This window comes from Puntigrus tetrazona, chromosome 24 (assembly GCF_018831695.1).
Source record: "Puntigrus tetrazona isolate hp1 chromosome 24, ASM1883169v1, whole genome shotgun sequence".
Taxonomy (NCBI): Eukaryota; Metazoa; Chordata; class Actinopteri; order Cypriniformes; family Cyprinidae; genus Puntigrus; species Puntigrus tetrazona.
Window position 1 is genome coordinate 20983116 of NC_056722.1, and position 20895 is coordinate 21004010.

Below are 20895 nucleotides of genomic sequence, written 5' to 3' on the forward strand. Positions count from 1 at the left end.
TTGCAGTGTACAGAAAGAACACCTACAGAGGAAATACAAGTCAGCCATTGTTTTGCCTTGTGGAGGAACTTACGATGATGAATGCCACCTTGTGGTGAAATAAGATCAACTATGTGCTTTTCATGAATTGCTAGATACCAATAAAACAAGACTATTACACCACCAGATTAAATAATCCACATTAAGGGAAACAATATAACAGGCTGAGATACATTCACAGTCTGGCACAATTTAGAGTTTATTTGGAGTCTCCATAACCTCAGTTATAGCAAAGATAGACCTCAATAAATAAATACTATACACTTCTACATCACAGTTAAGATGTACAGTAACAAACGGAATAACGACATACTACCTTTGCCTGTCCTGAAAAATAAAAATTAAAAAAAAAAAACAGAGGAAGAGACTGGTATACTGCATGCAGATAACTGCTCTGGGAAAAAAACAAACGGTAAGATATCAGTACATAATTTTGGCATGTTTACTTCATGTCATTTACCTACATGTAAATTTGTTTTTGTGTGTGAAAGCCTGAGCCGTCCTCGTACTCGTACAGTTCTCATTCCACGTGTTGTGTTAAAAAATGTTTGTCATGAATTAGAAAACTTTGCCACTTTGTCTCTTCTAGTTTGGCTTCATGTTTTAGCATTTCATAAAATAGAACAGCTGCTCCCTGTGCGATTTCATAAATTAGAATAAAACCAGATTTTAAAAAAATGTCCCAGGTCTTCAAAAAAGATTAAAAGCAAATAGATGTTCAACTGAAATCCGCAGATGTGTGCTGGACGTCCATCAACAAGCCCGCCACCAACTACCAGTTTCCCAATATTTTAGTCCAGATGTGAAAAGCCAAGAGTCATATCTATGTCAAGCAGCAGTTCCCACGATGCTCTCAGGTTCTGATAGTGGCATCGAGATCCTACTTATCCATCTAGGGGTCTTCCCAGATACACCATAGTCACTTCAGTGTTCCCATAGACGGCCGACACAGCTGGAAACAGGCATGTTTTGGGCAGCCCTCGGAATGCCACTCCAAGAAACTCAAAACCTCGCTCAAAGGCTAGTGTCTTATCATCCATGTCCAGGATTACACGTATTCTCTCCCCGATCTAGAAAACAAACATATTATAGATGCATCTTTTTATCGAAGTAAACATCATTTACTCTTCCTCCCGTCGTTCCAAACTTATATGCTAGTATTTTTCTAATTAAAAGGAGATAAGAAAAGCGGATGCAAAAAGGAATATTTTGAAGATTCTCCAAATCTTGAATCAAAAGTAACTTTATGAAGCTATGAGAACACTTTTTGTATGGAAATAAAACAAAAAGAACGACTTCATTCAACAATTCTGCACTGCAACATCACCGTAGTGCTGTTTTGGAGAATATCCACAAGACGCAAACTATGTACGATGTTCTGTCAGCTGTGATATGTTTTTTTTACATGTATTTATGCTTTGATTTAAACAAACAGCACATCCCTGTTTTTTTTTTTTTTTTTATGGCTGACGCAGAACAGCGGATGCATTTTGAAAAGTGGTACCATGGAGACGATACGGTGCAGAATTGCGGAAAGTCATTATTTTTGTTTTTTTTCTATACAAAAAGTATTCTCACCGCTCAACGTTTGAATCACTGACGGCAGATGGAGTATTCTGAGGATGTCTTTTATACTTATTTGGACTTCAACAGTGTTATTTACTTGTTGGCAGTCAATGTGAGAGTCACAAGCCTCCTGGTTTCCATCCAAAATATCTTAAATTGTGTTCCCAAGACAAACAAGGCTTTTATGTGTTTGGAATGACTTGGGGGTAAGTGATTAATGACAAAATTTTCTGGGATGGAGTAACCCTTTAAAGTACAAAAAAGGGTTGTCAAACATGATTTAATGTTTTGAGTCAATTTCAGAACATATCATTTTCATGCTTCTGTGTGAATTTGTTGTTTCAGGAATAACTTGAGAAAATGTGTGAGATTTAGTGTATGGCCAGAAACAATCTCTGTAACGATATACAAAGTTAGGAGGTGATGCCTAGTGTTTCAAAATCCATTTTGATTAAAAAAAAAAAGTCTTGTAGCGTATTCTAGTCTTGTACTGCAATAAAATACATTTGTACAACATTTAGCAATTTTACATCAAAGCTTTGGAAGAGATTCTCAGCAAATAATGAATATTTTGAATCGAATAATATTTGGTTTTGCAGCTTGAAATTCGTGTTGACTAAAAATGTTGTATGGTATTTCTTTAAATGAATATTTCACCTTAAAAATGCAAGTTATTTACTCAACTTCATCTCATTGCACTTCTTTGAAACACAAGAATGTTTGAATCTTTAGAATGTTTCAGCAGGTTTTGTTCTTCTCTTCTTGGAACAAAAATAATTAAAAAAACCCATAGAAGCAGCATAAAACGAATTAATATGACTTGGCTGGTATATTGTAAGTTACGTTGTTTTGTTCAATTTCAAGTAAAATCTAAACATTGATCAATGCGCACATACAAATGTTGTGACAATATATACACTACAGACAATACACCATGTCTTCTACTTTAGTGTAAGGATTTTGCAAGGAAGTTATTTAATCGTGCATCAGAATCTGATATTGTAAGGATAAATGCATTTATTCTTTTCAGTTCTTTAAATGCATGTTTTCTCTTTAGACTTTTTAGTATGACCTATTAAACTATTTATACTACAAAATACCAAAAAACAGTGCATTAATATGGAAATTGGGATGCACCTGAAGGCTAAACAAAAAGGCAACAAGCCTAATGCATTCTGCTTTGCGTTTTACAGAAGAAACTCGGGTTTGCAATGACATGACGGTGAGTAAATGACAGAAGTTTCATTTGTAGGTGAACTATCCCTCGGAATGAGCTTGATTTTTTTGGTAGGGTAGATTATCAAGCTTTGCTACCTGGTACTTTGGTGCATTGTTGCACTGGGGGAAGTTGCCGTTGACCTCTCCGTTGTGAAGCAGGTTATTGTCCACTAGATTCCATCCCCAGCTCTGGTCATCACTGCCTAGAAGAGCCACATAGCCCTGGCACTGCATGGGAGCCCTCTTGGTCGCGATGCCGATCACTGCCACCGTGCCAAGAGGACCTTCCCACCAGATCTCCCAGGCATGCCGGCCCTCCGAGAAGCCGATCTTCCCACGGGCGCCATCAGTGCTTTGGGCGATAGGGTTGCGGTGCAGAGTGAAGCCATTTTTCTTGATATATACATTCCTGGAGCAGTCGTGAGAGCTCAGAGCGTGCTGGAAAGACTTCAGCTGAGGAGAGAAGAAAATGAAAGTTACCCCAAACTTGCGTCCTATAAAACTTTATCTAGATAATATTATGACTTCAGACTTTACATAACATTGTATGGATGTTTCTTTTATGCCAGAAAATATTTGGATATTAAGTATCATGATAAGATTATGTTAAATGAAGATATTCTGTACATTTCCTACCATAAAGATATTTCAATTATTAATTTTTTTTGATCTAGAGATATCTAAATAGTTCTCTGCCAATTTTTGTCTTATGCTAACAAACCACACGTTAATCAATAGATTATTTATTTAGCTTTCAGTTGTATGAACTGGAAAAAATGACTAGTTTTGTTGCCAAGGTCACATATATGATATATACGTCCAAAACAGCATAATATGTTTCACCATGCCATATCAGTATCTATTCTACTGTCACGAACCAGGTAAAACAGCTTTAACACAAGTAAATAATGTATTAAACATATTTAGCAGGACCTTGTTCAAAACAACATGGTAAATGTCCAGGAAAACACTGTAGTAGCCTACCCTGATTATGAATCTTTGATTTTGATACGATCAGTCAATATAGGACTTTAAAAATGCCGTATCTGTATGGAAAATGCCAATTAACTGTCCATTAATTGCAATTTTTTCCACAATTTATATTTCCAATATTTACAAATGACGTCATACATCGGAGCCCATTAGCACAGCTCTTAACGGCAACCAAATAATATAACTATATTATAAACGCTAAATAAAAATTAAATGCGTTACTAACGATACTTGAAACATAAAAGCAAATAATAACGCTGTTAAAAATCTAGACTGTTTTATTTTTTTTTTAAATAGTATTTTAAAATGTGCGTTGACACGATGCACGGTTGCAGGTGCACTGTGGATAATATTAAATGAATTAACATGTAGTATTTTTTCTAATAACCTTACTTTTGCTTTATATGAAGACAGGTTGCAGAGGATATCGGAGCGCAGAGCTTCTTCGCTGAGCAAGCGGGCGCACAGACTCCGCCACACCTCGCTGTTTTCATCCGCCAGACAGTTGTACCAGTGCCAGCAAACGTGCGAGCAGTTCATGAGATCCGCCAGCTCCAGATACGAAAATATATGCTCGAGAACTCGGCTGGGTAACCGGCCCGCGATGCCCGACCCTCCGCCTAATAATGCGGCAGAACCGGCGCCCGACGAGGAGGAGCAGCAGCCCGCGGCGGCAGCGCCCAGCCCCGCAGACTGCGCCCCTCCACCGGCCCCTGCGCCAGACATGTCAAACTCCTCCGCTGAACGCAACCGTTTTTATCACCGCACAGCCGGATCGCACAGCGGGTCAAAACCCCACCGCGGTCCCGTGAAGAGCGTTCTTTTGACACATCTCCCGGTGTTATTGCCGTTGCGGCCAAATGGATCAAAATCTAAGCTATGTTACTATTGTAAAGGTCCTGGACGGCGTGCGGCTAACAAATCCGAGCTCAATAATCAGAATGGATTACACTAAAGTATAAGTGACTTTATAAACAAATTCTAATTATCCACATAGCATATATAACACATTGCAAAGAGGCAAACGTGCCGCTGTTTCTGTTTTTATTCCACATTGATGATGATTCGTGAATGAATCGTTCTTGTGAGTCGGATTTGATCGAATTGATCGGACTGGTCCACACAACCGATCTGAATGAATCATTGGCGCGAGCCCTTCTCGAGCCAAAACTGAATCGTTAACTTGGCTCTTTTGAACATGTTCGACTCGTAATGTTCCAGGTTAACACGGACCGGTGAGTTAACCCAGGATTTATCCAATGGATCGAAAGACAAGTTATCAAAAAAAAAAATTAAATAAAAAATGACAGAAATATTTATGTAAAAAAATAATTGTATGACTATGATGTTATCTTCAAATTTTATGTAAGTTTCAAATTATTTGTGCTAACGTTTTTTTTTAAAAAACTGTTCGTTGAAAAGAGTTGTTCAAAAGCACCAATTCGCGGAAATGAATCTACCGTTGCTATTTTGTGGTATACGCTTCTTTAAGGACCTCGCGTAGATGATTACGTATGCAAGGGAGGAGGCAGAAATAGGACGTTACAGGAAACACCACTAGAGGGCGCCGTTTAATCTAGAATACCATACACAGAACAGTTTTTATTATGTTTATGTATAATACTAATGGACTAATATATAATTTATAATTATGCTTTTTTATTCACATTTAACGCATTAAATATTAAATAGATTCTTTTAAATGCGCTGAATTTTTTATGTTAAATACTAGCTTTTGCCGAACATTTAATATTTTATAAAAGAGAGTTTGACGTAAACCTAATAAATAGCTTGTTAGTTCATTAGAACGACAAGAAAAAGTATCACACGTAATACAGGCCTTCAGTCCATTTCTCAGAAAAACAGCAGCTGGGATTTGCAATTATTTTACTTCCTAAATAGTCCATTATTAATTATTAACTATTATTAAACCTACAGGGTTATTGAGTGGCTCGAAATGGCAAAGAGTAATGATGTAATTTATTGTTAACACCGTTGTTAAAAAAGATAAGATTTCCTCAAATTCTATAATTTTGTATAGAATATGTGTTTTTCTGTCTTGGTTATGCATCTGTAAGTCTGTTTTATGCGTGATTCACTGCTGCTGCTAGAATGCTGTCAGGCCTGATGGATCATTAGCTCAAGCAGAGGAAGGTATAGTGAATGCATATATTTTCCCTAGAAGAAGAAGATCGTATCAGGCAGTATGGCTCAGCATTTCTCTGCCACATCCTCTGAATTGGCCAACATTAGCACCGTGGGTTTATTTCTGCTTAAAAGTTTATATTTGGAACTCCCTGTTTTCTTCTTCTGCGAAATTGGCTGTTAGGCCGGATTGACTGGTTGACTGGATATGATGTATGCTGCTTTATGTAAACCACCACCATTGTGCGCTCGAGGGAATGACAGTATTAGTGTGACTGTATTGACTATAAATAAGGGAGTAAATATGATTATACTTCTGAGTTGTGAGCAGGGAAAACCTTTTAATCCTGCATTGCTTCTGTTTTTTTCTGTGGTTAATTATGCGAAATAAATCATAGTTAACTTTATTGATTTACTGTTAACAACAAATAAATAAAACCATTTCAACATTTTGATTACTTAAAATAATATTAACATTAACTTACAAAATATATATTTGCTTTGTGTCTATATTGTAATATTTGGTTACATCCTTGAAAGGTAAAGCGAAAAAAACAGCCACTAGATGGATCAAATCGCCTTTCATATCAGCTATCCATTTTGCCATATTGAATTTTTTTTTTTATCTTAAGCAGATTTTAAGTTTCCTAGTAATTCGTAATGACATGAAATAACCTGAATATGAACAGGAAAATGATTTTTAAGGCATTATTTTGTACATAATAGAAGCGGCGTATATCAATATATCTTCCATAGTGCGAGTACACCTGTTGTTAGTGGGTGGAAACGGTGGCCCCGCCCCACTTTCGACGGGGACCAATAAGAAGTTAGATACGCGATAGAAGGCGGGGCGAAGCCAAGCGGAACGTGAAGCGCACATAGACAGTATTATTTCGGTTTACGGGACAGAAACTGTAGAGCGGACCGGGGATTTAACGGTATTTCGGATATATTGCGGTGTCCAGTGTACGCGCATCTCTGTGCAATGATCGAGATATGCTCCTCAAGTGAGTATGCAGGTTCAAATTTCATATTTGATATATGACCGAATTGCTTAAACTGGTGGGATTTTGATTAAATGTACGCTTTTTGACGAACCACTTGCTTCAGCGCGTATTTTAAATGGAAAATAAGGCGTGCGACGTCGCAGTAGAGCAACACGCAAAAAAGTTGAGTTAGTTTGTGGTCAGTTTTTTACAAACGTTCCCTCCTAACAGGTCTATTTAAGAAACGCCGTGTTGTTTGGTTAATGGACTTAATATTAGCCATTTGACATTGGGTTTAGTCTGTGTTAGGGTGAATTCGTTTTGAGGTGTTTGTTTGACTTTTTCAGTTCGTTATTATTTCGCTGAGGCGGTGATGATGCGGATTTGTCATTCTGTTTCAGAGAAGATGCTTCGGACTTTTTAACAGCAATTATCTACCGGTCATGTTTCTCTAAAATGTATTTATTGTATCTGTTCTTTTTGCCAGTGACATGAACTAACTTTAAACTCTATCATTCTACCCCTCTTTTACTTCTAATTTCCATCATTACCAAATAGAAACCTTCTTAGGAAAAATTCAGAAACAATTGGTGTGAGGGTAATGACAGCAGGATTAAACCGTTCAACGCCAGTTATGCAGAATTGCAAAGCAGAATTAGTACGATTTTTCATAATTTTTTGTTTGTCTGGGTAAACACCACAGTTATTACGTTTCTGTGAAGTTCTTACTTACTTTGGTATGGGTCCTAATACAGAACGACTTGTTGTTGCTTTGCTGATCTTGTGGTTTGGTGGAAAAATAGATATTTGGAATTCTAACAAAGCCCTTCTTATGAATAATAACAAGAAACAGCTTTATTCGTGACAGTGACATTTTTTTTCAAAATAGGACCAAAATGTTAAACAAAGATAAAGTGAAATACTTCATCTTTAATCTGTGAGGTTGCTAGCTTGGCTTTCCTGAAAACATTTTGTCTTGAGCAAAGGATTGTGTTTACATGGATCTTGAAACTTTATATGTGAAACGATACAGTCCGATGGAGACATGATGGGGTTAGAGGTTTAAAGTAAAATGAAGACTTTTCCCAAGCTTTTCTTAAGCCTCGGGTCACAGTCAAATTATGCCTTTGAATTCCTGGTTTGCTTGTAACTAATATCCCCTTCTCTGAGTATATTCGACCATATCCCTTTAAGTCCGTTTGAAGGTTTCTTTATTTGAGATGTAAATCACTGTTGAGGCTCAGTGAAGGCTAAACCAATTTGGTGTGTAAGACATCCCTATTAAAGCACGGCTTAAATTTCCCCCCGTGTGTATGCGCGGTGAAGTCCAACAAATAAAAGTGTTCTTGTCTTTAAACGTTAGAGGTTTAACCATACGTTGACTGCATTGTGCACACAGGACCAACTGTCAGTGGTGAGGAAACTCTTGGAATCTGAGAGTCTCCGGGGGAACTGGTTGCACTGGGATCCATTCAAACTGGCTGCAGCTGGGATGTTTGCTGCCGGGATGCTGCAGCAAGGCAGCGGAGGACTGAACAAGCGACCGCTGGGAATGGCGAGGCTTCCCAACTCCCACTTTTTCCCCCTGTCGTCGGCCTCGGGGTCGTGGGGTTTGGGCCGATCGGCGAAGAGCGGCTCTCTGAGCTCCATCAGCTCCGGGTCAGACAGCATGGACATGGCGGGCGCAGATCCCGACTGCATCATGCAGCTGGTCAACGATGTGCGGAGGTTTGCAGACGTGCTGCTCCACCTCAAGGAAGCTTTTAATACCAAAGGTAAGAGCGAGGCCCCAGGGGGTTGGTGAAAAGAGCTAGCTGTTGCTGTCGGCGATTCAACCTGTTGTGGGTCAATGTTAGCCTTGGTCTCATGGTCGCTAACCTCTCGTTATCTTTTTTGGATAATGTCACGGGAAAGTTTATTTGCCATCCACACTGTGAATTCATTCAACAATGCCAGCAATGTTAAACAAAGATAAAGTCACAGACGGAAATGACTTTCTCTTTATTTAGAAAGGTTAGTTGTTTATGATTTGCAAAAACAAAGGATTCATTTTTATTTAAGTTGTGTTATATAATCTCTCTCTCTCTCTCTCTCTCTCTCTCTCTCTCTCTCTCTCTCTCTCTCTATATATATATATATATATATATATATATATATATATATATATATATTCTTAAATTATTAAATAATTTAAAATAATTTAAAAAGAAGTTATCTATCTATCTATCTATCTATCCATATATATATATATATATATATATATATATATATATATATATATATATATATGTATATATATATGTATATGTATATATATATATATATGTGTGTGTGTATATGTATATATGTATATATATATATATATATATATATGTATCTTAATGATTAATCACATCCAAGCGTTTTTGTTTACATAATATATGTGTATATTTATTATGTGTATATATTACAAACACATGCGATGTATAAGAAAAATGTTATGTTTATATATTAAATATATTTATAATTTAAATTTGTATAATTTATACATAACTGAATTTATGTATACATAATGAATATACACGCTACATGTACATATATTATGTAAACAAAAACTTTTATTTTGAATGTGATTAATCGTTTGATAGCACTTATATATGTGTGTGTGTGTCTGTATTTATTTGTGTCCACCAAATTGAGTTAACAGGTTTTCAAGTCACACCCCCATCAGCAGTTGGCTAGAGAAACAGATAAGCCCCACCCCCAAACTTGTTCTATTGGTTGAGCCAGTGTTACTGTTTTACTACCACAAAAATAAAATATATAAAAAAAATCTTTATAATATATACTGTAACTGTTGTGGGGCGATCAGTAATTAAAATGGCTACTTTGCAGTGAAATAATTTGAAGATCATAACATCTTCGACTGTGGGAGTATTAGATCAAATAATGATTTCATTATTAATTGGCTTTTCCTCTGTACATTTTAATCTTAAGTGAAGTGTTTTAAAACAGCGAGAAATGTTTTATAATAGAGGAGTGAATGAAGATTAGCAGGATGATTGCTCTTGCATGTGTGATTACTGCATTCCCAAGGCAATGCCGTTCGGGTCCGTTTGGATCAGATCCAGTACGCTAATCTTTGCCTTTGCTTGAGATTTCCTTAATAAGGAGGGGATGGAGGGGTGGCTTGTGTGTATGAGGTGGGGAGGGGTCCAGCCTCCCATTGTGTCTGTGCCATGTTGTCCAGGGTCTGTAGGAATCTCTGCTTTTGTTTGGTGGGGTGATGGAGGGTCCTTGACCCCAGCTAGGTTGGAGAGTTACTCTGAGAGCTGCCAGTGTGTGACCGGTGCTTTTGGCCTCCAGGTCTCTCCTTCCCGCAGCTTTGGGCCATGAACAGTAGGAACACCAGATCTAAGCGGGGGGTGTTACTCTCCCAATCAACGAAGACTTACAAACTATGTGTCAGTCTTACATTGTTGTCATAGCTCTCAAAGTGTGGCGCTTTACAAATCCGTCTCGGGCGTGGAATCTTTCCGTCGAGTGACCTTATTAAAGATCTGAAAAAGACCATTGCCAAAACAGTTGCACTTTCAGAGAGGAAAGGTTAACGGTTAAACATGTGTGTAACGTTTCTTAAAAGATCCCTTTGTGCGTCTGCCTTGGTGGTACATATCAGTAGGAATTATGTAAATAAGCTCGGTAACACACCAACATATGAGTCATGGCGCAAAGCATTTGCTGTAATCGGCTGAAATTCGGCTAAATGCAGGAAAGGAGTCTAATTGGACAGGAAGCTGAATTTGAGAGAGTGCTGAGGACTTCAGGGTCTCCTTTCCATGGAAAAGATTTAACGTGTATATATATAAAAACTACAGACGCACACACACTAACAAACGTTTTAATCACTATTTTTTCAAAACGTTAAGATATTAAAAAATTGTTCTAAATTAAGTGACCTGGTCTTTAGGAAACTCATTGGCCAAATTATTACAATTGTTAATCATGAAATTATTAATGCATTGAAATTACTGTGAAAGACACACCGCTGGTTCGTTTTATATCATCAACAAAGTAATTTTGAATGTAATGTAAATATTCTATACATCACCCGGCTCTACTAAGCGACGCATATCTCATTCCCAAATCGCACTTCAGATGTCCATTTAGATGAAGAAATACCCCAAGTATCCTTTCACAAGTGGCTCTTGAGCCTTGTTTACACTGGTGAGTGTAGGAAATGAACATTATGTGGCCGGTATCTGGTGATTAGCGTTTTGCATCAGCGCACATCTTCAAAGTGGTAATTGTTGGTAGTGAACTGGGTGGGGCTGACGCAGAGCATAAAAAGAGCTTGTTGGGAATCAGTCGCTCTGGTGTGATTGAAAGTGATTTAGATCCTTTCAGTTTATGGCTGTATTGTCTCTGCAGTGCGTGGCTGAAGAAAGACACCCCTCGTTTCTCAAAGACCTCAGGAAGAGAAACCATGGAGCCATTATCACAGAGCAATATTTCGGCCCATTGCAAAACAGCTGCTTTATTCACGTGCGCTGATGTGAGGGCGACTTCCTTTGTCTCTCGTCCTTAGATTCGTTCGTCGAGCAAACTGGCAGCTTCTGGCAATGAGTCGACTTTCCCATGCAAGAATAGCAAGAACCTTGAGATCCTTCCTTAGGGAGTAGTGGTCTGCTATAGTAGGAATTCATTTTTTTTTTTCTATCTGAAGTCAAGCATGTCACCTTAAATGGCAATTATTGAGGAGAAGCTCTCATAGACAGCGCAGTTAAGCGACCAGGGCTTTCCACTATGTTTTATGATCGGCTTTTAATAGTTTTTATGGATTTGAATGAAGGAAAAACATCACGATGTCTTGTTTTCACATCGTTCCCAGTTATGAGGTCTAGACAGCTTCTATAAAGATGTCTTCACAATGAGAGGGATTTTTGAATATTTCGAAAAGGTCGTGACCTTGCCCGGGGGCCGCTCATGATGGACATGTTGGTAATTGGATTGGATTATTTTGGGGTCCGCGCTAGTCTGGGACATAACTGGCAGTTTGGGCTCTGAACTCAGAGGTCAGTATTTAAGTATGTAGTTTCATGTGGAGGGTGGAGAGTTTTTTTTAAAACCTATTTTAAAGATTAAGATACTGATTTGATGTATTGATGTATGTTCTGTGGAGTATTTTTTTTGTTACATTTTGTGACAGAAGTAATTAAAGATACACAATACTCATCAGTACCATTAATATACCCTTTAAAAGCAAGTGTTTCCTATTTTTTAATTTTTTAAGATTATTTTTGCTATCAAGTAATGCTCTCTTAAAGCTATTGATTGAAAACATACTTTAATAACTCCTCAATGCAATAAATATCAAGCTAAATATACGTTTTTTTTAGTTAATATGTTGCCTGTAATCATTTGTTGTTGTAGTACGGGTTTTTCTCAGTTTTTGATAATATAATATAATATAATATAATATGCATTGTTATATTTTAAATTAATTATTATTATTAAATTATTACAAAGATTATATACAAAGAATGTTTAAATGTAAATTAAGAAAATATAGAAAATATTTAAACATTTGATTTAATAATAATAATTTAATTTCTTATTTATTTAAAAATTATATTGCATATATATTTTATCGTTTATTGACTGTTTATTGTACAGGATTTATAAAATGAACCATACATACCTTTTAAAATATGGCGTGCTTTTCTATATTCGTCTAACATAATTTTGAAATTCACAGTTTATTTGTGTCAAACATAATATACTATAACTACGAAATCATGGCATTTACAGAGCATCCATTGTTGCTCTAACCTCTTGTCTTACATTTTGAGGCCGGTGTCTTTGATTTGCTGAGCTGGTCAGGTGTTGCGTTTGTCCCACGGGCGACTCATTCAAGCAGCAGGATGGTTGGCATGTGTCAGCTATTTTGGAGATGAAAAACAAGATGGCCTGTAATGAATACTGGCCCTATTCACTGAGGGAAATAAAGTGTGTAAGGTTCACTGCGCTCTTTATGATGTTTTGGAGACCCTCCATTCACGCTTGCTCATTTCTGAGGGGTACCACAGCGAGCTTTTTGCCTTTTGGAAAGCGTTGTGTGAAATGCACGATTTTAAGTTTCATTTCTCTGGAACACTTGTTTAGAAGGCATCGCTTGTATTGCAATTATACACAACTGTGTGGCATGCTGGGAAATTGACACAACCACCTTCACACAGACCAGAATCGGCTGCTATTGGCTGTCGGGTGAAACCTGTTATTCCAAGAAACGCAAAATAGAGTTTATGTTTATCACTCCACAAACTGCTTTAGTCGCCCTAAAGTCTATGTGAACTCAGGGCTTCTCAGAGCGGAGATTTGTTTGTTAGCAGCTCCCAAGGGACGGTAAATTGTTTCTATTCTCCCCAAGTGCAGGATGGGTAAATAATCAAATAGTCATTTATATAATTTCCCTCATATTTCAAATGCTTTGGGTTGCTTTATAGCTCGCAGATGTTTCGAAGTCTTAAAACGGTTCATTTTTTCCCCAAACGTAAACAGTTATCTCAACTTTAGGAGAATCGATTAATCACAACTCGCATAATCGGTGTTGTGTGGTTCTTGTTTGATTGTGCTAGTGTAACCTTGAGAGGACAGGCCTGGTGTATTTTTAACTGTTAAATCAATATTGACCCTCTCCTGGTCAGCCATTACCGCAGTCTGGGCTCATCATTTTGATAGGGGTGGGAAACGCAGTCCTCTCCTCTCCCATCCCCCCCACATACTCTGCATTCCTCCAGAACAAACGCTCACTTGTTGCTTTAGTGTCTTAGATCAACAGTTGCTGAATGTTGGACACTTTGGACAAAAAGAACCGGCATGAAACATTGACAGTGCTACTGTCCTGTCCTAGTACAGTGACTTTATAGACCATTATAAAGATTAGAAATGTTTGAAGAAAAAAAAAATAGTTGTTTAGATCTTTGTAATGATCAAAATGTGCCGCTGTTGTCACTGAGACTATTGGATAATCAACGGCCAAATTGCATTTTAGCATGACATAGAGCATGACACTAGCATTCATTGCAAGGATGCTAGTGTTAAAAGGAATTGATGTGTGAATTGATTAATATTGATATGTATGCTTAAAATGCAATGTGAGTCACTTCAGATATCATATAAATATACCCCGTATACATACATTTAACATACATTTAAAATGTAAACAAACTTTTATTTTGGATGGGAGTAATCAACTTGACAGCACCATTTTATTAAAATTTTACTTTGTTATTCGAATTGTGTTATGTTCTCTTGTCATTTTTAGTTTCTATCTTATCTATCTATCTATCTATCTATCTATCTATCTATCTATCTATCTATCTATCTATCTATCTAACTTTTTTTAAGTAATTCAGTAGAATCTTTATCACACAATCAATGTAAGGTCAAAGTCCCCTATTTTTTAATTGAAATGTACGAAGGGAAGCCACTTAATTACCAATACTTGGCAAATTTGTTAAAAATGACTTGGAAAGGTCTCATATTGTGGCTGTGATGTTTGTGGAGGGTCCAAGCTGCCCTCACAGTGGGGTGCGGGCCGAGTCTATGAGTGGGATTAGACCCCTCTTCATCCCCAGCGGCACCACATTGTGCTCCAGCCTGCTGTGCATAGGGGGCTTCCTCTGATCGGCTAAAACTGATTTTCTGGCCCCCATTGTGAGGTGATTTGGGGGCTGGTCACCCACACCGTATGCCCTGTGAACGTCGACCTTCAAACACAGGCGTGAGGGTCCGCATGCATCATGCACATGTGCTGCTTTGATCCAGAAGAAATTTCAGTTGTGTTTAGAGTAGTTCTAGGAAACAAAGCTCAAACAATCATTCGCAGAGGAATTGATGATTAGTTTTAGCACAGCTGATTTTGTGTCATGAGTCATGAGAGCGAGTGCTTTACATTTAAAGTGAGTCATATCTGCATTTTAAGTGTTTGGCTGCATCTTTCAGTATTCTCAATGAGTCATTGGTATCGGGAGACTTTATGGCTTGGCTGAATAGTTAAAAGGTGAGAAAAATGGGCAATTACACAGTGTACTGTGTTTGGTAATGTGTAACTTGGTTCTCACCAGGTGTTTCACAGCACCATCATTTGTCAGACGTCACCGGAATAAACGTTTTAAGGATTAACGTTTCTTTTTTTCCCACGTGATACGTTTATGTCGCGCCCATTTCATCCATGTTATGTAAAACAATGAGAAATGCAAGTTCTCTTTGTCCCACTCTCAAGTTTTATGGGAAAATGTCCATGCACCAGGCCCTCTGAGAAAACCAATATGCTGTTTCAGAGATCATCCATTGTGAAATTCCAGCCTAAATTTAGCCGCCCAGTGTCATTTCAGTGGCTCGCTCAGGCATTTTAATGCAGCTGTGATCCAGCTGTACTCCTGGTAAATGGCCGATCTCTTCTTATATGGTGTAGCCACCAGTCAGATCTTTAATAAAGAGTTCCTTTTAAGGGTCGCTTTGAAGATATTCTTGTTCAAAGGCACTCATAAATTAGTCTAGATCATCTTTGAAGATCACATTACACTTTCTTGTTTCATTAAAAGTGGAGTTAGGGCTAGGAATCTTGTTCAGTTCCAATCCGTATACTTACACATACATCAGTCTTATCGTCAGTCTCTTTTGTTCAGTTTCTCCTAGACTTCAGCACTTATCTATAGTGGAGCCCATTTAGAATGTGGGCATGGAGTAGAGATTACGGTCTGTAAGGAGAGATGAATGTAGGGCAAGGTGACATATTCATTCCTCCCTTGAGCAAAACACAGAGAATAATAGATAAGACGCAAGTGTGCGTTTTCAGGGCTGGCTGTACCAGTGTACATATGTGGGATGCGGATAGCTGTTTACTGCCTGGTCTCTGTTGATTTGTGGAGTTTTAACAGTTAGACAACCTAAAACAAGATTTGTAGGCTAATTGAGTTTTGTTATCTTTCAAGCTGCAGATTTACTGTGAATTGTTTTTTTTTAGTGTGGACAGGTATTAATTTATGTTATCTTCATAACTATCTGTAGAATTATTTTTTTACATTTTATTTTGTTTTTCTATTCCACTTAATTTTTCATACTAGATGGCTCGAACTAATTGGCCCTCATGATATAACAGACTTTAATTTGTATCATCTTCATAACTATATCTCTATACTTAATATCTGCTCCTGCCAGACCTTATTTATTATATTTTATTTAATTTTTAAATGTATTTAATTTAATTCATTTATTTTTGGTGTATTTTATTTTAATATGATTTAAGAAATTGCATTCGATTAAAGCAACGATTTTGCCAATTAAGAGATTTTTTCCCCCAATTTTTTCACTTCTACTCCGCCTAAATTTCAAAACTATTTGACCCCCATGATGTAACTGGGACTAATTTTTATCATCTTCATAACTGTATTTGTGGAATTATAGAATATTATCTGCTTCTGCCTGAGCTTATTATTTAGTTTTATAATTTAATATACTTTACAATTTTTCTCTTCTTTTTTATTTATTAATTTAAAATGCTTAAAAACTTAAACCAATAGTATCCAGTCTTCAGGCTAGATGCGTTTTTGTAGTTTACGCTTTTGTGCATTAAAATCTTTTTTAAACAGAAGCTCCAGAGAGAAGTAACTGCTTGATCCTTTGAGGTGCTCACATACATCCAAAGTCTCAAACATAAGGAGCTCCGGAATGAGGAAGGTTTACAACAGGAAGTCATGTTTGGAGAGAACTATAACCAAGTCAAACATAGGGAACAAAAGGATGTTAAACAACTGAAGTGATGATGCTGGTCAGTGGTAACCAGACACCCCACCTGAGGGCCCCAGTAGCTTTGTCTTCTATCTCCAAACTAACCTAGCAAATATGCTCTACAGATTAACCTTAATACTATGCAACCCCCCAGTCAAGACCACCACTCTGGATTAGCAGCTTCAATCCAAAATGGCAAATTTATCCTGTAGATCAGATTAAAGTGGCCCTGGATTAAAATAGTCTGGAAAGCGATAGATTTAAAGTGCCCACCCAACTCCTTACCCTCAATAATGTCAGAATTGGATTATTCTCCTCCGCTCTTCAACACACACACATAGTTAGGGGTTCTAGCATCGCTTTGCAAGACCATATAGGCCAGTCCACTTGATCTGACTCAAATCCTGTTTTCGAGCAATGGGTTCCTGGTACAAGATGAGTGGTTGAAGATTAATTGGCCCCTGTTTTGCATCTGAGGCCTGAGCCCTGGAAAGCCCATCAAAGAGACACAGCTTCATGTTGAGAGGGGAAACCCTGTCCGTGGCTTATCCTTGGCCGAGCAATGGCTATCTGGTTTTTCTCACGGATTTTAAGGCTAATTGCACCATTGGTGTGGTGAGTCAGAATGAAATATACATGTGTTTCTCAAAAAAAGGAAACGCATACAAGTTCAGAACGTCAAGAGGGGAGTAATGGTGACAGAAACGTCATTTTCGGGTGAACTGTCACTTAAAATGCTTTGATGTTTGCACACGAATGATAATTTAGGTAATAGATCGTGGAAAAGTAATTAAAGTATTTTTGTCCAGCTTTGCGTAAAGTTTTGGATGAATTCAGCAAGATGTAAACAAATTTTCCAAAATGTACATATGGAAGGAAACACGTTTACATAATAAACTGAACAAAATAATTCAATTAAGTAAATTATTTTCATATTTGTCAGATGATTTACTTGTATGACCTTACCTTCCAGAATTGTTGCAGAAACAGAATTTGCAAAAACTTGAACTGAATTAATTTGTTCCATCTTGTCTGTACAATCTAAACCTCAAGCAATTTTACTTAATAAAATGTCGGTTTCCTTAATTTCTATAACTAAACAATTTTTATTTGTACCTTGTGTTTATTTTTCAGATTTTGGAATCGCGATTTGTATAATTCAGCATAAATTAAATCTGCAGTTTAAATCAGTACATAGTTATTGACATTAAACATGACTTTAACAGTATGTTATAATATAAAATGTAAATTATGTGCCTTTTTTTGAGGATGAAACAAGTAATCTGTTTAGTAACTTGTTTGGAATACAACTTTTTGGCACATTTCTGTAGACTGAAAATGACACAAAAAATGGAAGCTTTTTTTGTGTTTTAATTATTGACTTTATAATCATACATTATGCCATTTTTAGAGAATGAAGCATGTCAATTGTTTAGTGTTTTATTGAATAGGATTTTTCTGTCAGATTTCTATAGATTATGGTAATTAGGACCACTCTGACTTTTGACAAACCCCAGCCTCCTTCAATGTTTTCTGTTCTCTACCTTCTGGATGTCAGGTTTGGTCGGCCTGAGATGTAATCCACGTGGAGAGCGCTGGTCAGCGTTGCTCTGTGGGAGATTTTCAGTCGTGTTGAATGCAGCATAGCTGGAATTCAGGGCTTTAATTCTACTCATAAACGTGGGGAACAGGAGGGAGTGGTGGCTGTCTTTTTTCCCGCTCTCTGAGTGATCGACAGCTGTGTGGATGAATGAAAGAAACAGGCGCATTCCTGTCTCCATGCGAGGCGCCTCATTTATATGCAGCAGGAAACCTTGGAGGATAAATACTTGGAATATTTAATGTGAGTGAAGATATTATGGTTTGCCAAAATAAATGGATTTAATGTTTTAATGTTTCACAATCAGCTGTCCTTCATCGATAAGTGATTCAAATCAGTTGTGGAGTGCATAAGGCTCCTCAACAATCAAGACATATCTGTGCCCTGATTTCTAATGAGCTTTGATGAATAATGTGACCTTGCTGTGACATTGATTCAAGTGTTAATATTTTTACACAGCTTTTGGTTTTAGTCTTAGTTTTTGTGTTTTGACAAAAACATCCTTTAGATTTAGTCCATATGAAAATCATGTTGTATGCATTAATTTTAGTCTGTTTTATTGTACATTTAGTCAGTGAAAATAATTTTTTAGTGTGTAAGATTGCAAAATACAAACAAATATTCAAACATTTATGGACACACACACAAACACATAAATATTGCAATCAATTTTTAAAATATTGTTTACATTATATATGTGTGTGTGTATATCTATCTATCTATCTATCTATCTATCTATCTATATATATATATATATATATATATATATATATATATATATATATATATATATATATATATAAATACACACATAATGTATATATTTAAGAAAAATGTTTAAATATTAAATACATTTTTATAGAGTATAAATTATATGAGTATAAATTGAATATTGTAAATAAATTCATTCTGTCAAAAAATGATTTATAATTATATTATTTATACATATATACATAACCTGACTAGATATACTAGCATATGCATTTGGTAAGTACATTTATAATTTTTTGTATATATATGAATAATCACTTATTTGATAAGCTATTGCATTATCAGTAAAGCTTTTCTTCATATTTTTGTCAACAGAATCATATTTATTTGATCACAATGACATCTTTTGAGTTTGTTTCATCTTTGTTATCCTTAAGAAAATCACCAACCTGTTTATTGAGAAGATTAAAGCTGATTTATTTGCTAATTAATTTGCGAGATATTTCATTTCCAATGGCGAATGGTCTACCTGCAGAGCATTCTCAAAGTTCTGTTTGACCTCCAAGGCATGTCTATGCGAGTATGTGTGTGTGCATACAAGGGGCTCCTTTAAACGTTGGCCCTTTGTGTGCAGTCATGGGAAAGAGTGGATGAAAGGTGGATCAGCAGGGTACTTTGAGGCAGGGGGAGATGCTAAACGCAAAAAGGCCCCTTTACCGTGGAGCATGTAATATCCTGATCCCAGGAGCTTCCCTGTCACAGGGGAGGACCTGGGCCACCTACCTCAACAGAAAGTGCCCCGGGGTGGGCCGTAAGCGCTGAGGAACGCATTAGACCGTCCATCCTGGTAGCTCTGGTCAAAAGGGCATGTTAAAGGCTAAGTAGTCTGATTTTTAACAAGTCTTTTGACTTAAAGACATAAAGGAAGCACGTAACCAAATATGTTGATCACCAAATTACTGACTCCTACACTCTGGGGCTAATTGTAATGCTGTTGACCCCTGATCAGATGATGCGGTTAATTACCATAATGAGTCTTCTTGCTTGTTTTTCTGTTGACTTTTCGAGCAGACGATAGAAATAGCATATTTTAAAATCTTTTATGCCTTTTAAGCTCTTTAGCATTTGATTGGGCCTCAGCAGGCTCAATTGTGACATGTTAAGTGATTTTTACACTGGACCTGGACCAGAAAGCCCTGCTAGCCATCTCTCATATTCTGAAGCTTTATTATCACATTGTTCTCATAAATATACGTCATGCATGATTGAGCAGTGTTAGGGACACACAAGAATGTTGCAGTTTCATATTCTTTTTGTCTATTTTTTTTTTTTATTCATTTCAGCAGAAACCTTGAGAAGGTGATTAAAATCCGATGCAGGTTTTTTATTTAAATGTTATTTGCAATTATTATTGCTATTATTTGTTCATCAGTACTGGTTAATACATTGTTTTTTAATATGGATTTTGTTTTTTGTTTATCTAAAAATGAAGTTGTGCATGCACATTTAGATTTAGATTTTTGCATTTATCATTCAATATTGGTTAATATTTAATGTCTGAATCAGATTATCGATTGGTTATTTTCAAATTACAATATTTTATTATATTATATTGTATTATTATACTTATATTTTAAAAATAATTAATTGTTAAAAAGTTATTGAAACATGTGTCGTAGTTGTCAGCTATTAAAATAGTTTATAAACTATACAGTTTATAAAATCGTTTAATTTAATTTTTACCAAATTTCTAAAAAATAATAATTGCTGCTTTAAATTATATATTATGAAGTATTTTGGCCTCAGATGCTACAGTAAAAACCCTCTAACTGGTTGACGGTATGTTAACAGCATGTAAAATAT

The 20895-nt window shown here is 36.6% G+C and overlaps 2 protein-coding genes across 3 annotated transcripts in view; one reads left to right on the top strand and one right to left on the bottom strand.

Moving 5' to 3' along the window:
- Positions 1 to 213: 213 nt before the first annotated feature.
- On the bottom strand, positions 214 to 4730 carry fbxo45 (F-box protein 45). Its single transcript, XM_043225598.1, has 3 exons — positions 4210 to 4730; positions 2920 to 3276; positions 214 to 1109 (listed from the first exon to the last, which is right to left on the bottom strand). The coding sequence occupies exons 1-3, from the start codon at positions 4540 to 4542 to the stop codon at positions 924 to 926; spliced, it is 876 nt and encodes a 291-aa protein (XP_043081533.1). The 5' UTR covers positions 4543 to 4730; the 3' UTR covers positions 214 to 923.
- A 2109-nt stretch (positions 4731 to 6839) lies between these two features.
- The window catches only part of arhgap29a (Rho GTPase activating protein 29a), a 37279-nt gene continuing 23223 nt past the window's right edge, over positions 6840 to 20895 (top strand). The window contains exons 1-2 of one of the 2 annotated variants that reach the window (XM_043226428.1): positions 6840 to 6968; positions 8347 to 8722. In XM_043226428.1, the coding sequence (XP_043082363.1) occupies positions 8440 to 8722 (283 nt within the window). In that variant the 5' untranslated portion in view covers positions 6840 to 6968; positions 8347 to 8439. Of the gene's footprint in view, positions 6969 to 8346; positions 8723 to 11757; positions 12002 to 20895 lie in introns of those variants that run through there. The other variant, XM_043226430.1, reaches the window with a different exon arrangement.

Coding starts and splice junctions, on each gene's coding strand:
- fbxo45 (XM_043225598.1), bottom strand. CDS start 4,542: ATGTCTGGCGCAGGGGCCGGTGGAGGGGCGCAGTCTGCGGGGCTGGGC. Junction 3,277..4,209: donor TGTCTTCATATAAAGCAAAA/GTAAGGTTATTA, acceptor TTCTCTCCTCAG/CTGAAGTCTTTCCAGCACGC. Junction 1,110..2,919: donor ACAATGCACCAAAGTACCAG/GTAGCAAAGCTT, acceptor TTTGTTTTCTAG/ATCGGGGAGAGAATACGTGT.